Genomic DNA, 15,106 nt, shown 5'->3' on the forward strand with positions numbered 1-15,106 from the left:
AAAACTATGTGACCTACCTTAGTCGGATCAAGAGTTTACAAAGGAACTAATATGTGCGTTGTCCGAAAGTACATGCTTCAGAATCCTAAGGTACTCATGCAAAAAATATATAGAGGGAGTTTGGCTACAGGAATATAATTTGAAGCACTGTCCAACTACCTCTATAAAAATTGTTACGGAAGTAGAGCAGGATTCTGAAACATGGATATTTCGATAGGGCACATAATAATTCCTAAGTGAAGTCTTGACCCGACTACGGTAGATCCCATAGTATTGGAGCTATGGACCTTTAAAATTAATCTCTTTCATGTTTTCGGCAGTCTATAACTCCGACAGGAAGCATTTGTGCACCCAGGTTGGTCTATATTTTTGTCTTATCTTGGTGTCAGAAATCACCTCCCAAACGTTGTCGGTGTTATTTTGAAACACCCTATGGCTTGTGGGACCCGGAAATTCAATACTCTCAAAAGCTCTCCCTTGACTTCTGTCCTTAGCCAAATGGATCGAGCTTATGCTTTGTATTCCTATTTCTGAGAGATCCATGTTAATATTGTCCTCCCATCTGCGCCTAGGTCTTCCTAAGGGTCGTTTCCCGATTAGATTTCCAGTTAAAAGTTTGAAAAGTTCCTACTTTCTTCCATTCTGGCTCAAGACTTGAGTATCTGAGTGTCCTAGACTTGATGACCCTAACAATGTTTGGTAAACGTTATAAAGAATGCTGTTATAAACTACGAAGTTCCCGCCATTCCTCTTAGGCTCCCGTTTCCTCTTAGGTTTGAATATTCGTCTCAGGATCTTGTTCTTGAGAGTCTGCGATCTAGGATCTTTCAGTCTTGGATCCCTCAGAGTAAGCGTCCATGTTTCGCAACCATACAACACAATAGGCATGATTATTGTTTTATGTATTTTAAGCTTCATATTCCTCGACAGAATTCGCAAGGACAAGAGATTTTGAACTGAATAATAACATCAATCCCCTGCTTTTAGTAGACACTTAATATCTTCATGAATAGGGGGTCTATGGTTTTGGATTGTTTTGCAGTATTACGTACGATTCCGGCGAACTTCTATGTATTTAGTTTTCTTTGCATTTACTTCTAAATCCATTCTCTGCAAGCATTTAATAAGATCTCTGCATTTATTTCTATTGTTCTCCTATCATCCGCTATCAGATTTGTATCATCAACATATCCCATAACGTGGTGAATACCATTCAAGCTTTAGACCCCGGTTGCTATCTTTGATTTTCCTTACAGAGTACTCGAGAACAAAGTTGAATAATAATGGCGACAACGCATCTTTTTGTGTCAGGTCATACTCGACATGAAAGATCGTGGACAGGAATATTGTAAGGATCCCCACCTTACAGAGTGAACACATGTTATTCAAGCAAAACTTTAAACTCACAAATATGTCCTTTTTTTTTAAAAAAAAAAAAGTTCGATTGTACCCACGGGCGTCTTTGGTGGGGGAACACGTACCCCCCAAATATTTTGGAGTACAAAATATTCAATATTCTATTCTAATTTAATTTATTTACTAACGCCAGAATAATATATAAATAATAATAATTATATTTATTTCGAATATAATTTTCGGGCTGTGAAACGATTATAACAGAGTTCTTGATATAGGCCTACTTCAGGGGGGTCCGTGAAGATAAGCAGAAAGGTAACAAATGAAATCGAAGATAATAAACAGGTTGGGCTAGGTACTACCATTTAAATCACTTTCTTTGATGTCCTGGCCCCCACCATTTTCAATGAAAATTTATGTCTTCTTCTTTTTTTTTTAAAAAAAAAAAACAGTAATTGTTTACTCTGTCATCTACATTTTGAAGAAAAATGATAGAACTAGATTGCTTTAATAGGAACAGAAAGAATACAAATGAAGTGTAAGATGAAATCTTAAGGCTATATCAATCATTTCTCTGCTGGGCACAAGAGTGCCGATCCTGAGGGGGCTGGAGGGGCCTGGACACCCCCAAAATTCACGAGGGCCCCCGCATTGTATTTATGAATATACAATATTTGACATAATTTGAGTTCATTTTGTCTTAAAAATCCTCATATATGCCTTCTGCATCTGAATGTGCCCCCCCCCCCCCAAGTTACAAAGAAAACGACGCCCTTGGCTGGACAAGTAAGCTTTTATTAAGAAAATGTATAAACGTATGTCGAATTATTAAAGTTGGGAGGCTCTGAAACTCCACCACGTCTAAGCGCTTCTGATTTTCATACTTTAGAAATGCAATGTCTGGTTATTTTGTTCAGATGCGTCATATTTCCTTCGCGCATAACTAATGTAAATATCGCATCGCTTACGTCATACGTCAAACATAAGTTCTTTTTTTTCCCTTTTGCCAGTTTTAAGTACAAAAGTACTTGAAAATATTTTGTTGTCTTTATATGAGTGCATATGACTGAGTAATCATTACAATGCCTAAACAGAAATCACATGTTAACATGATAATCATGGCAGGGTTGCCAATTTTGCTATTTTCTAGCAAGATATAGATTATTTCAATTTTTTTCTTAGCTAAAGTTTCAGATGTCCCGATTTCGTCAGGACAACAGTGGCGGATCTAGCCCGAGGCCGGGGGGGATGGGCCCCCCCAGTTTTTTGAGTAACAAAAAAATGAACCTATTATTTATATATTTTTGAAAGTTTATGGTAAATTAATGATATACCTTCATAGTCAGGGTTATGGACGCCCCCTTAGTTTTATCTTCTATATCCGCTACTGCAGAACAATCCTTTCTTTTCGCCTCTAGTCCTGGTTTGTTTAAACTGAAGTCGGGAAGCGAATGTTTCTATTTTTCTTAAACAATTAGTTGTTTTATTTTGGACATTGTTCTTTTTTCTCTCAAAATTTATTTATTTGTCATCAATATAACAGGTATAAGCCCAATTATAGTGTTGGTGTATTACAAAATTAATTTACAATAGTTTTCTTAAACATAGAGTTCATATTACAGATGTCAATTTCTTTGTGTTCGATACATATTTTGTTATAAGAAGAGCAGATTCTCCAGATTGGTGATTCCAATAATATGTTTTTCCTTGCTTTTTTTTTTTTTGCAATAAAATAAGCCAGAGTTTTCAACACGAGTTTTAAGGTCGGGGCATAAAAATTTAGTGTTGACATCAGATCTGTACTATTAAACTCATTTTGTACTATTTTACGAAGAAAGATCAGATCTACCACATTTCGCCTTTGTTCTAGTGTAGGGATACAGAAGTTGTCTATTAATGTAAGATAATTTTCATAACATGGATAGATCCCAGTTCTCTTGTACGTCAAGTATTTGATAAATTTAGATTTGACTTTTTCCAGTTGGCGTTGGCAAGGGTGCCCATATTGTGGTTTCTAAGGGGGGCAAGTATACGACATTTCAAATATAGGTTCAAATTTTGCTGTTGAGTGTTGGTATTGGTGTTGCGATGGGTTCCAGATCACAGCACGTATTCCAGTTTTGATCGGACATAGGAGTAATACCTTTTTATAAGTGTGGTAATATGTTAACTCCTTGCGAGTTCTAATCATGAACCCTAACATCTTGAAAAAATGAAATGAAATCTTTGAGTTTTACGTCCCGCCTGTTAGGCTAAAGGAGACGGTGATGATGAGTAATGAATGAAAATGGTGGAATGAAGAAAGTGGGAGAACCCCGAGAAAACCCACGCACACGGTGTGTGTCCACCACAAAGTTCACTTGGCGGGGGCTGGGATCGAACCCGGGACCCCAAGCACCAGAGGTGAACGCTCTACCACCGCGGCCCCTAACATCTTGAGAGAGTCATTAACTATGTTAACTACCGTATATAGTTATTAAGGGTACTTTCGTATAAAATGTAACTCCGAGATCATTAATTGAATTTAATATATTTAGTAAGATCTGGTATATACGATAAGGTTCGCTGCTAAAACCATTTTTAAAGCATATGCATATGCACTAATATTTTCCAAAACGGAGATATGATAGCCACTCTATGGTGGTGCTAAAGAAAATCAAAAGAAACTGGAAAACATTGTTTATTAGGGTCTATATTTATGTACTACAATAATACTTCTGAGAGTTGAATGAAAACTGCAACATTTATAAAGCTTTCTCCAGCGCTGATGAGCTATCATGAAAGTTACATTGTAGGGTCTAAAACGTTAGTTGATTGCTAGAATTAGAGATGTTATAAAGCTTAAGGTAATGTCATAGCATAAAGCACCTGAAATTGTGGAAGACTGGAAACGTATTTCTTCTTCTATAGCCCTTAAAGTGACTTCAGAAAATAGCTGGAACGCTTACCGCACTAATTTGACGGAACGCAGTCAATAATGGGAGTTAGTGAAGAGATAATTTCCATACTTGTTTTAATATTGCGCATAATTAGTAGTTTATAAATAAACCACAATAATAATAATAATAATAATAATAATAATAATAATAATAATAATAATAATAATAATAATAATAATAATAATAATAATAATAACTGAAAGAAATGACCAAATGTTGGTAACAGAACACTGATGAGCCGGAAGAAAGTTCAGATAAGTCCTGGCCCTCTAAGTCTTCGTTTAACTAAATAACTATGGCTTATGGAACCCGGAGGTTCAATGCCACATTCACAAAAGCTCTCTATTGATTTCTGTCCTCTCAGCCAGCCAAAATTACAAAGCCTAAAGTAAACTGTCAATGAAGGAGGTATGCAGGGTATGAATCCTGGGAGTTTGGGCTCCCGAAATCTCAACTTTTCTCTAAATTTAGTCTAATGTTAGGGGTGCTTTATTTTACACAAAATTTAACATAATTTATTGCCGTATTAAATTAAGTCCCTCCAAACTGCATTGGACTCCTCCAGAAATAAATTCCTTGGTACACCTAATGCCAATATTTATCACGTACTCTTAATTTCCTATCACTCAATTGGAAAGTTTCCGAAAAAAATAAAAAGCTTCCAAACGTTACTATGCCTGAGAAAAGGAAGTCTTTCAGACTCTTTTGACCGTATATCTGTCTGTCTTTCGACTGGTACCAGAGCAAAAATCCAGGGTTATTAACCGTAAAGGAACAAATCATGTAAATTGGTTCTAATTGGTTTCGGTTCCGGAACAGGAACGTCATTATCGAAAAAAAAAAACTTCCGCACAAGAATTTTAAACAGTTTTTTTTTTTTCTGGTGAAAAGAACTATTTCAAACTCGGTACTGAAATCTATTTTACGAGAAAATTCGTTCTGACCACGGAATCAAAGTGGATTTTCTTTAAAACAATCCATTCCGCCCCTAAATCAGATTGATTTTCTGGGATAATCAGTTCCAAAATGTATTTTCTGAGAAAAATCTGTTCCAACTACGAAACCAAAATTGATTTTTTGAGAAAATTAGTTCCAGAAACAAAATTGATTTTTCAGAAAATTTGTTCTAGTTTTCAAATCGAAAACGTTATTGAAGTGAAAGCGAAATTATAGAGAAAGAAGAAATAGCGTAGATCTTGTAAGAAAACCGCTGTAGATGTTTCCCTTGAGATGTCGTTTCATAGTTGGTCAACATTGTTTGACTTGTAACGACTTTTAGCCAACAATATTTGCAAGCAGGGTGCGAATTGGCGGGGGGGGGATGCCAGGGATTTCCCCCCTGACAAAAATCTTTCCCAACCTGGAGAAGAAAAATTTTATCCCTGGCAGGGACAACTTTTCCCCCCTCTGGAGTATTTTTAAATGGACATAAAGATAAGATGCGTAGCTAACCTAAATATTACTTGAGTGAAAATTTATGAAAGATCTCACATCTGAACTGTTTTGTACTTGTTAGTAAATATATATATATATATATATATATATATATATATATATATATATATATATATATATATATATATATATATATATATATATATATAATGTGTGGGGGGAGGATTGGTTCGCATATGGGTGAAATTCATCCCCCCCCTGGGAAAATTTTTTAATTCGCACACTGTTTGCAAGTGCTAATGCCAAAATGTGTTTTCAGTTTTCTTATAAAGCCACACCGTATTACGGGTTTCGTGAACAGAAACAATGTGTCGAAATGAATTTCGGTTCTTTCCCCTAAACCACACACACCAAATCAGAACGTTTACTTAGTTTTGGGACCGGAATCGAGGACATTTTCTGTTCCGTTACTGTTAGTAAACCTACCAAAAACAGCGACAGTCTGGGAGTTAAAATAAGAAATAGAATTCGAGATTATAACTGATTTACAGTTTACATGCACTCGTAACTCTCGCGTATTTTATGCCCATCACTCCGTTCCTTTGTCTGAGAGCTGATTCTTTCGTTTGCAAACGCCCCTGTGGTATGGGAGACCCGGTTCAATTCTTGGTGGGAACTAATGTGGTTCAGGTCCCACGTTAAGTTGTCACTCCACGTTTCTTATAGCCTCGCTGCTGAAAAAGGGACGCTAAACTGAAAATCAAATTCTTCGTCTGTATCGATATGTGTATACATATCATTCCATTCAATATATTGGAATTTCAAACTAAAATTATATAAAATTCTTCAGTAAAAAAATATAAAACATTTTTATATTTTTTTCTATTCCTGTTTAGGCTTACCGAAAGCGGGAAGCTAAAGACTAAATACATCATTTGCCTCCAGTCATTTGGAGAAGAATGTGTGAATGCCTTAATTGCAAAGGTTGGATACATCTCAAGTGTGACTTGAGTAAATACCTATCTGTTACTGGAAGACAAATTTTGCTTCTAACAAAATTGCAACTGTTTTTATTTTTAAAATTAATGTTTACCTTGGATAGCATTTTAAAGAAAGGGTTTACTGTCTGAAGTGTCAGAATGTTGTATTGATTTTCTGCTGTGACTTAAGATTCTGAGTAACAATTGAAACTTTTAGAATGTCCGATACTGTAAGAGATATTCATATATTGTTCTTTTTACTATTTAAAAGTATTTCCACAAAAACGACGATTGTTTCAAAATTTTACATTTCAAGAAAGAAAGTCAACTCCTATAATGGAAGTCTGTCACTTCTCCATCAAGAAGTCGCGGTCGGAAAGAGAGATTGCCACCGTCGACGGTGGCGGACTTCCAGATTCTGCCGGCACCCTTCCGCGGCGGCACAACGATCTACTTGTTCAAAGTTGCCGACCTTTTGCCGAGGCGGCAAGCGGTCGAAAATCATAAAATAAAATACTCTTTGCCGACAGTCGGAGTCGGCAAAACAGTCGAAAAGGCCTCTTTCCGACCCTCTGCCAACTCCTTTTGCCTGCCTCTTTTTGACGGGGGCGCCGACGCATTTAATGCTCATTTCCGGCTGTTTGCCGACTGCTCGGCAAGCAACTATTCGTCGCGGTCGAAAATCGCGCGGAAAGGCGTCGGCAATCCGACCGCAGCATCTGGTCGGCATGGACAAATTGTCCGACTGTAGGCGGCAGGATCCTGATGGGGTTAATCCTTGGGAAACACTTCGGTAAACTTCAATCAGAATGATACCTCGGTTTGGAACCCAGGACATTCCTAATCCTAAATTTAATGGTAATATACGTGTTTACATAGTGTATTATTTTCTCAAAGCGAGTTTAACGCAAATGGTATCCTGAGAATTTTAGTGGCCCTCGTACTGCCTTCCCAGTTAAAAAAAAAAAAAAAACTTACTACACTACTGTAACGTGGGACGGAGTTTTATTCCCTAGAAAGGTACTTACATCGGATACAAACACAGGTACCAGATTGGATGTTGATTTTACTTTAAACAATATATTGTAATGTCCCACGTGCTTGTGTTTACAAACTTCCAACATGTGTTCCTATTTATAAACAACAAAGACGTGCACTTTACTATTGAGCACTACAGCTGGAGACGACAGAGACAACAGCAACACCACAAGGGAAGAGCAGCATGACTATAAGGGAACAGCAGCGCCACCGCTTCACCTGGAGAGCCTATATAAACAAGAGCATTTCAACGACAGCTTCAGTCTCGACTGGTCAATCCCTCCTCTAGCTTGCTTTGGAGCTCTAGGGGTACCTAACCCAAAGCTTCTAGTTTGCTTCGGAACTCTAGGTTTTCCTTCTTCCAGCGAAGCTTGTTTCGGAGCTCTGTGGGAATCCTGCCCTAGGCTGCTCGAACCTTGGATCATCTCTCTTTACCTTATGGTATATTAGAGAATTTACATTATTGTAATATTTCTGTAAAATACTGTTTATAGTGGATTTTTGTAATAAAAACCTGTAGCGGGAAACGATTCCGGATTGTAATTTGCTCTACCTACTCCTGAACAAGCAGAACTTTAAAAGATGCATATTGTGAGGCAGGCCCGTAGCCAGCCCAAAAATGTAGAGGGGCCCGATCCAACCATATGATAGTTCATAACCATATTATAGTTCTTTTGCAAGCATACTGTAAAAATTCTAGGGGGCCAGCAAAATTTTAGGGGTGCCCGGCCCCTTAGACCCCCCTGGATACGGGCCTGTTGTGAGGCCCTGTTTCATATAGCCTCACTGAAGAAAAGGAACGTTAAAATCCACCCAACCAACCGACCAACTCTCATGGTATTAGAACTTGTAGGTTACTTTTAAATACAACTTTTAATGTGTTTGTACTTTTTTAAAATTATTGTTTCTTCGTTCTGTGGAAAAGGAGATGAAACTCATTTCCTTTTCTAAAATTACATTTTTTTTTTTTTTTTTTACGTATGAAGTCCTGCTGTCAAATGTTAAGCAACCAAATACAATAATATTTAGTTTAAGAATTTGATTACCAATTTGTAAAAATTACTGCTTCTCAATGAGACTATTTAAAAAAAAACTAGATACTTATTTATTTGCTTTAAAGCAGTAATAAAATCAAATGCAAATAAAGAATTCATTCTATTATAGTGTTAGGAGATCACAGTTTGTTAATGGTTGAAACATAAAAATAAAGAGGAAATATGAAATGTATAGCTGGAAATGGAAGAGGATGATGCTTTTAAACATTAGCTTGAAAAAACAAATAAAATTTCTTGTGGCTCTAGATCTAGTAGAATGTCCAGATAATAAGTTGGCAACTCTTATTTATAGTCCACGTGCGTGGGCATTAACAAACACAAAGAACCTTTGACACTTTGCCAATTTTCTTTTTAATTTTTTTTTGTCTGTCATTAGGAGTGATAATAAAAGTAAAGAAGTCATTGTGTTATCGTGTTGGGGGATCGCAGTTCGTTGATGGCTTGAAAGTGCTCGCTGAGCACATTGAAAATCCTTACACTATGGTATGTATTATGACTTCTTTTTTTAATTTTGTCTTGTTTATTGGGACTCACGATAGTGGTCCTTATAAGATTACAATGTTTGTACATCCATCCGTCTGTCCGTTACTCCACATGCTAACTCTTGAACGAAAGCGAATTTTTGAATTCTGTCTCGGACAGGTTTATTAATGAAGTCAATCCATTAAGATCTTAACGGATAACGGCGATTCGTTACCGTTATAACGGGTAACGGTGACACACATCGTCCGTTACTACACACGATAACTCTTGAACGAAAGCAAATTTTTGAATTCTCTTTTTGTAACAGGTAACTAGAGTAATTATCTTGGACGGGTTCGTTAATGAAGTCAATCCGTTAAGATCTTAACGAGTAACGGCGATTCGTTACCATCATAACGTGTAGTGGTGACACATATCGTCCATTACTCCACACGATAACTCTTGAACGAAAGCAAATTTTTGAATTCTCTTTTTGTAACAGGTAACTAGAGTAATTATGTTGGACAGGTTCGTTAATGAAGTCAATCCGTTAAGATCCTAACGAGTAACGGCGATTCGTTACCATCATAACGTGTAGCGGTGACACATATCGTCCGTTACTCCACACGATAACTCTTGAACGAAAACAAATTTTTGAATTCTCTTTTTGTAACAGGTAACTAGAGTAATTATGTTGGACAGGTTCGTTAATGAAGTCAATCCGTTAAGATCTTAACGAGTAACGGCAATTCGTTACCATCATAACGTGTAGCGGTGACACATATCGTCCGTTACTCCACACGATAACTCTTGAACGAAAGCAAATTTTTGAATTCTCTTTTTGTAACAGGTAACTAGAGTAATTATGTTGGACAGGTTCGTTAATTAAGTCAATCCGCTAAAATCTTAACGAGTAAAGGCGATTCGTTACCATCATAACGTGTAGCGGTGACACATATCGTCCGTTACTCCACACGATAACTCTTGAACGAAAGCAAATTTTTGAATTCTCTTTTTGTAACAGGTAACTAGAGTAATTATGTTGGACAGGTTCGTTAATTAAGTCAATCCGCTAAAATCTTAACGAGTAAAGGCGATTCGTTACCATCATAACGTGTAGCGGTGACACATATCGTCCGTTACTCCACACGATAACTCTTGAACGAAAACAAATTTTTGAATTCTCTTTTTGTAACAGGTAACTAGAGTAATTATGTTGGACAGGTTCGTTAATGAAGTCAATCCGTTAAGATCTTAACGAGTAACGGCAATTCGTTACCATCATAACGTGTAGCGGTGACACATACCGTCCGTTACTCCACACGATAACTTTTGAACGAAAGCGAATTTTTGAATTCTGTTTTTGTGCAATAGATAGCTAGAGTGGTTGTCTCGGCTGAGTTTTTTAAAGGAGCAGTTCGACTTAGAAATGCATTTTTTACAATTTATTTCCATTTGTAGAGTTGAAAATTCTAAATGGAATGGTGTTTGTTTGATCGCGATACGTTCAGTCGTTAGCGAGTAACAGAGGAAGAAAGAATTTGTGATTACGTCATAGGTGGGCAAAGAGCGAGAGCAGGCTTACAATACATACTACACAGTGCCAAGCATTTCGTTTGTGAGAGGTGTGGTGGCACGTTCTAAGTGCGGTTTCCTTTTCCAGAACTGGTTGCAAAGACTTACAAATATCATCTGCATGTAGAAAATGATATCTGTTGGTGGGCTGTACAAACATTTTTATAATATTATAAAACGTATCCTATAAAGCATGAGTTCAGCGTTTCAAAAAAAGAAAAACAAATCGAAACCAATATGTAAATAGATGGCGGACGAGATTGCTGCAACACCTAAGTACCTTTTCTTTAATCATTCTTCCGATTCCCAAACATAAGTATGTTCATTTTCACGTTTCGTTGCAATTTTTAACGCTGACCCTATAATTTTGTGCTTCAAGGTATGTACAGGAGCGCAACATATGAAGCAAAAATGAAATAACATCTGTAAAGTTTGCCAGAATACGAAAAACACTTCACTGGTTAAATTTCTTTTATTCTCATAGCTGTCCGCGGAACAACTCTCATCACCCGTTTCATCATCATTGTCACATAATACAGAGAAATTAAACGATGAATCAATGTCTTGAGGAACAGTCATCGTCACTGATTCCTTCTACAAGCCGATATATTTCACTCCCTAATTCACATTATATAGCTTATTTCTAAACCAGTATCTTCAGAATGAACAAACTCCATGACTCTGGATAAGTAGCTTAACAAATAAAACACAGTTCTGACCAGAGCAGAATGAAATATATTAAAAACTATACTTACAATGTGTTACAGTTTCAAGGACCTAACGTCCTCTTCATCAGACACCATCAGAGTGTTGGTGTCTGATGAAGAGGACGTTAGGTCCTTGAAACTGTAACACATTGTAAGTATAGTTTTTAATATATTTCATTCTGCTCTGGTCAGAACTGTGTTTTATTTGTTAATCTTCAGAATCATGAGTGACATAGTCTCTATTACCCTCTAATGCCTCGTCTTGACTACAACCGTCAATTGCATCTTGTACGATATTTGTACGTTGGTAACTGGACATAGATCGGTGCTTCTTCAATGGCTCGGATTTTAAACCTTTTAATAATATACTTGGAACAGCATTCTTACTCAGTTTGCGTGTAAATAATTCTCCTGTCATTAGCCAGAAGTGGATCTAGACGGTAAAAACTCGGGGGGGGGGGAGTCAGAACCCATACTATGATATGTATGTTTCCTAAAAACTTTCAAAAATATCTAAATAATAGCTTAAATCAATTTTGTCACTGAAAAACTGGGGGGCCTAGGCCCCCGGCCCCAGTCTAGATCCGCCACTGGCATTAACTTTTCTTTTAGTATACTTGACTTCTCGAAGGCAGGCTCTTCAAGATGTTTGGAACACGAGTGATTTTATTTGGTACATTTTTTCCATTGATTTTCTTGAGCCATAATTTATATCGATCTGGTGATTTCTCACGACTTAGAAACGAAAGAAAAGATACTTTACGTCCTCAGCTTCAATTGCACAAGAAACCGAAAACACAGCAGGTGTTAGGCATTTCTATTTCACTTCACAGACACAGCACGCGCTGTTCTAACACGTGTTTTCTACTTCACACTAGTGTTCTTTTCAGAAAAAAATCCGGGGGGGGGGGAAAGGGACACTTAGTATTCGGAGAGGCACATTATTTTTACACAGTACTATTATATTTATTACATTATAGACGTATTATTTTGGTCTTCTTCGGGGGAATCTCTCAGAGCTCCGGGAGACAGTGCCACCATAAAAACATGTCTGGAAGAAACACTGTTTCGCACAACAAACGTAATTACTGCTCTCTCTCTACTCTTTTTTTTTATATACTAATGCTATAGGAAAAACAACTTACAAAAACTTCGCTCAAGAATTCAACACAGAGCAACTAACAAATCCAAAACACAATCTATTAAATTCAATGCACTATTAAAGGTTTATCAGCTGCATACAAGGGAATGGTTGCTGACTCACATTGAGTTTCTCACGTATCCCACCAATGACGTCAGCATTTACGATTCATCAAAAACAAATTCCTGTAGAAGCTGAACGAGACGGCCTATCAAGATATAAAAAAATACGGGTCTCTTATTTTTTGTTACTCTTTCTATTGCACCAAACTTGTTTTTAACTCGAACTGCTCCTTTAATGAAGTGAATCCGTTAAAATCTTCACAAATAACGATTACTTTGGAAGTAACTGTCTATATCCCATACATAGAAAAATGTACTGAGGCTAATTTCTTTAGGTTAAAAGGTAAAATATTTTATGAGGTTAAAAGTGTTTTTGAAGTTAACAAATTTTTTGGTTAAACTTCAAAAGATGTTGGAGACATTATTTAATCCCATACATTTGACTATAAAAGGGTATATAAAGCATAGAGTAACATCATATACGTTGTATAAGAGGGTACACAGGGTGTTTCCAAACAACATCGTCAGGTTTGCGAGGCGATTCCTGACACCAAGATAAGACAAAAAGTATATACTGCGCAAATGCTTCCATTCGGAATTATAGGCTGCCGAAAACATGAAAAAATGAACTTTAAAGGTCCATAGCTTCAATACTATTGGACCTACCGTAGTCCGATGAAGACTTCACTTAGGAACTAATATGTGTCCTGTCCAACAATGCATGTTTTAGAATCCTGCGGGACTCACGCAACAATTTTTATAGAGCGAGTTTAGTTACGGGCATATAATTTGAAGTACCCACCAATTATCTGTATAAAAATTGTTGCGGAAGTATCGCAGAATTCTGAAACTTGGATAGGTCTATTTGGATATGGCACATGCTAGTTCCTCTATATTGGTGAGATTAAATCCTCACATACTTTGGGTATGAGAAAGTATATCCCTCACGTACTAGAGGTATGAGGGTATATAAAGCCTAGGGTATTGTTGTTGACTTATGCACCAGTTTAACCTCACATATAAATTGTTTTGGTTAAATTTCAAAAATGTTTGTGAGGTTAAATCCTCACATACTTGGGGTACGAGAGGCGCATGTAATACTGACTGCTTCAGTTACTATCAAGGACACATAAATAAAAGGCTCACGTGATCTACACTGTCTGTATCAGAAATTTTTTAACACGTTCGCTGCTGAGGACGCCCATCGGCGTCCAGTACTGAATTTGGCATATGCGCCGGACGCCTCTCGGCGCTTGTCCCTGCAGCTGATTCACTTTCCCGCTAGCGCTAGTGCAGGTATTGACGGGAAAGTTTTATAATTGATATACAAGTTTTATAATTGATTAGCTGCAGGGACAAGCGCCGAGAGGCGTCCGGTGCATATGCCAAATTCAGTACTGGACGCCGATGGGCGTTCTCAGCAGTGAACGTGTTAAAACATGCACAAAACCTATTTTGAGGATCTACCTAAAATTATTAATATTCAGTGCCTAAATAGAATCAGACTCTTATTATTGAAAACATAAAGCGTGAAAATCTAATATAAATAGGGTTGACAGATGGTCGTATTTAGTGTGGACAGTTTTTATTATGTCCATATCAGTGGCGACGCTAGAGATGGGTAAGAGGGCAGGTTTCGTCGACCCCTCTTGATATGTTATACTTTAATATGGGTAAAGTAATATAGAACTATCATTTTCGGTATACAAAAAACAAAAGCTGCTCCTGCCTCCAAGAAGAAATTAAAACTAGCGTTATCACTGGTTCGTGTCCGTATTGTACTCTTTAGAAAAGTGACAAAATATCCGAATTTTTGTTTTGAACTCGAAAAATAGATTAATTAATTACTGTTTCCTTGACCAATGCACGGATTACACTTTCACCAAGAAAAAAGCAGAAGTTTTGTACTCTTCCATAATAGAGATACCTAGAAGATCACAAAACAGAATGCGGTCTTTATGAGAGAACTGCGGCGGCCTCTGGAATGAGTTTGCGAACAGTGCAGAGAATTATGAGCGAGAAAAAAAATCTCTTAGTGAAATTGGAAATATGTTGTTTCCAATCTCAGGTAAGAAACTGCCTTGAAAAGCCAATCACAGACATAGATTTCAGACTCCTTAGCTTCCATGGATATTCCATTGCTTAACAAGTTAAAAACATAACAGGTAATGAATCAAGTATCATTTAACGTTTACAAAAAAAGGAAAAAAAAATACTTAAAAGCATTTTAGTGCCATACGCGTTTACACAAACAGATTAGTCTAGCTGTTTTAATTTTCAGTATCTCAATCTCGTTATGTATAGATCTACTGTAGTAGATAATTTGTCTTTAATTTGTAAGGACGTATCTTCGCCCTTACTGGTTTGCTGTAATAAGGTAAAAAAGATTAAATATA

At 36.9% G+C, this 15,106-nt stretch overlaps 1 protein-coding gene across 2 annotated transcripts in view; it reads left to right on the forward strand.

Annotated features, from left to right (window-relative positions):
- The first annotated feature begins 9,145 nt into the window (after nt 1–9,145).
- The window catches only part of LOC145669658 (putative cytochrome P450 49a1), a 102,115-nt gene continuing 96,154 nt past the window's right edge, over nt 9,146–15,106 (forward strand). Inside the window, exon 1 of one of the 2 annotated variants that reach the window (XM_081737911.1) lies at nt 9,146–9,246. In XM_081737911.1, the coding sequence (XP_081594037.1) occupies nt 9,244–9,246 (3 nt within the window). In that variant the 5' untranslated portion in view covers nt 9,146–9,243. The remainder of the gene's footprint in view (nt 9,247–15,106) is intronic. The other variant, XM_081737912.1, reaches the window with a different exon arrangement.

The sequence above is a fragment of the Thermobia domestica genome, chromosome 14 (assembly GCF_964235325.1).
Source record: "Thermobia domestica chromosome 14, izTheDome1.hap1.1, whole genome shotgun sequence".
Taxonomy (NCBI): domain Eukaryota; kingdom Metazoa; phylum Arthropoda; class Insecta; order Zygentoma; family Lepismatidae; genus Thermobia; species Thermobia domestica.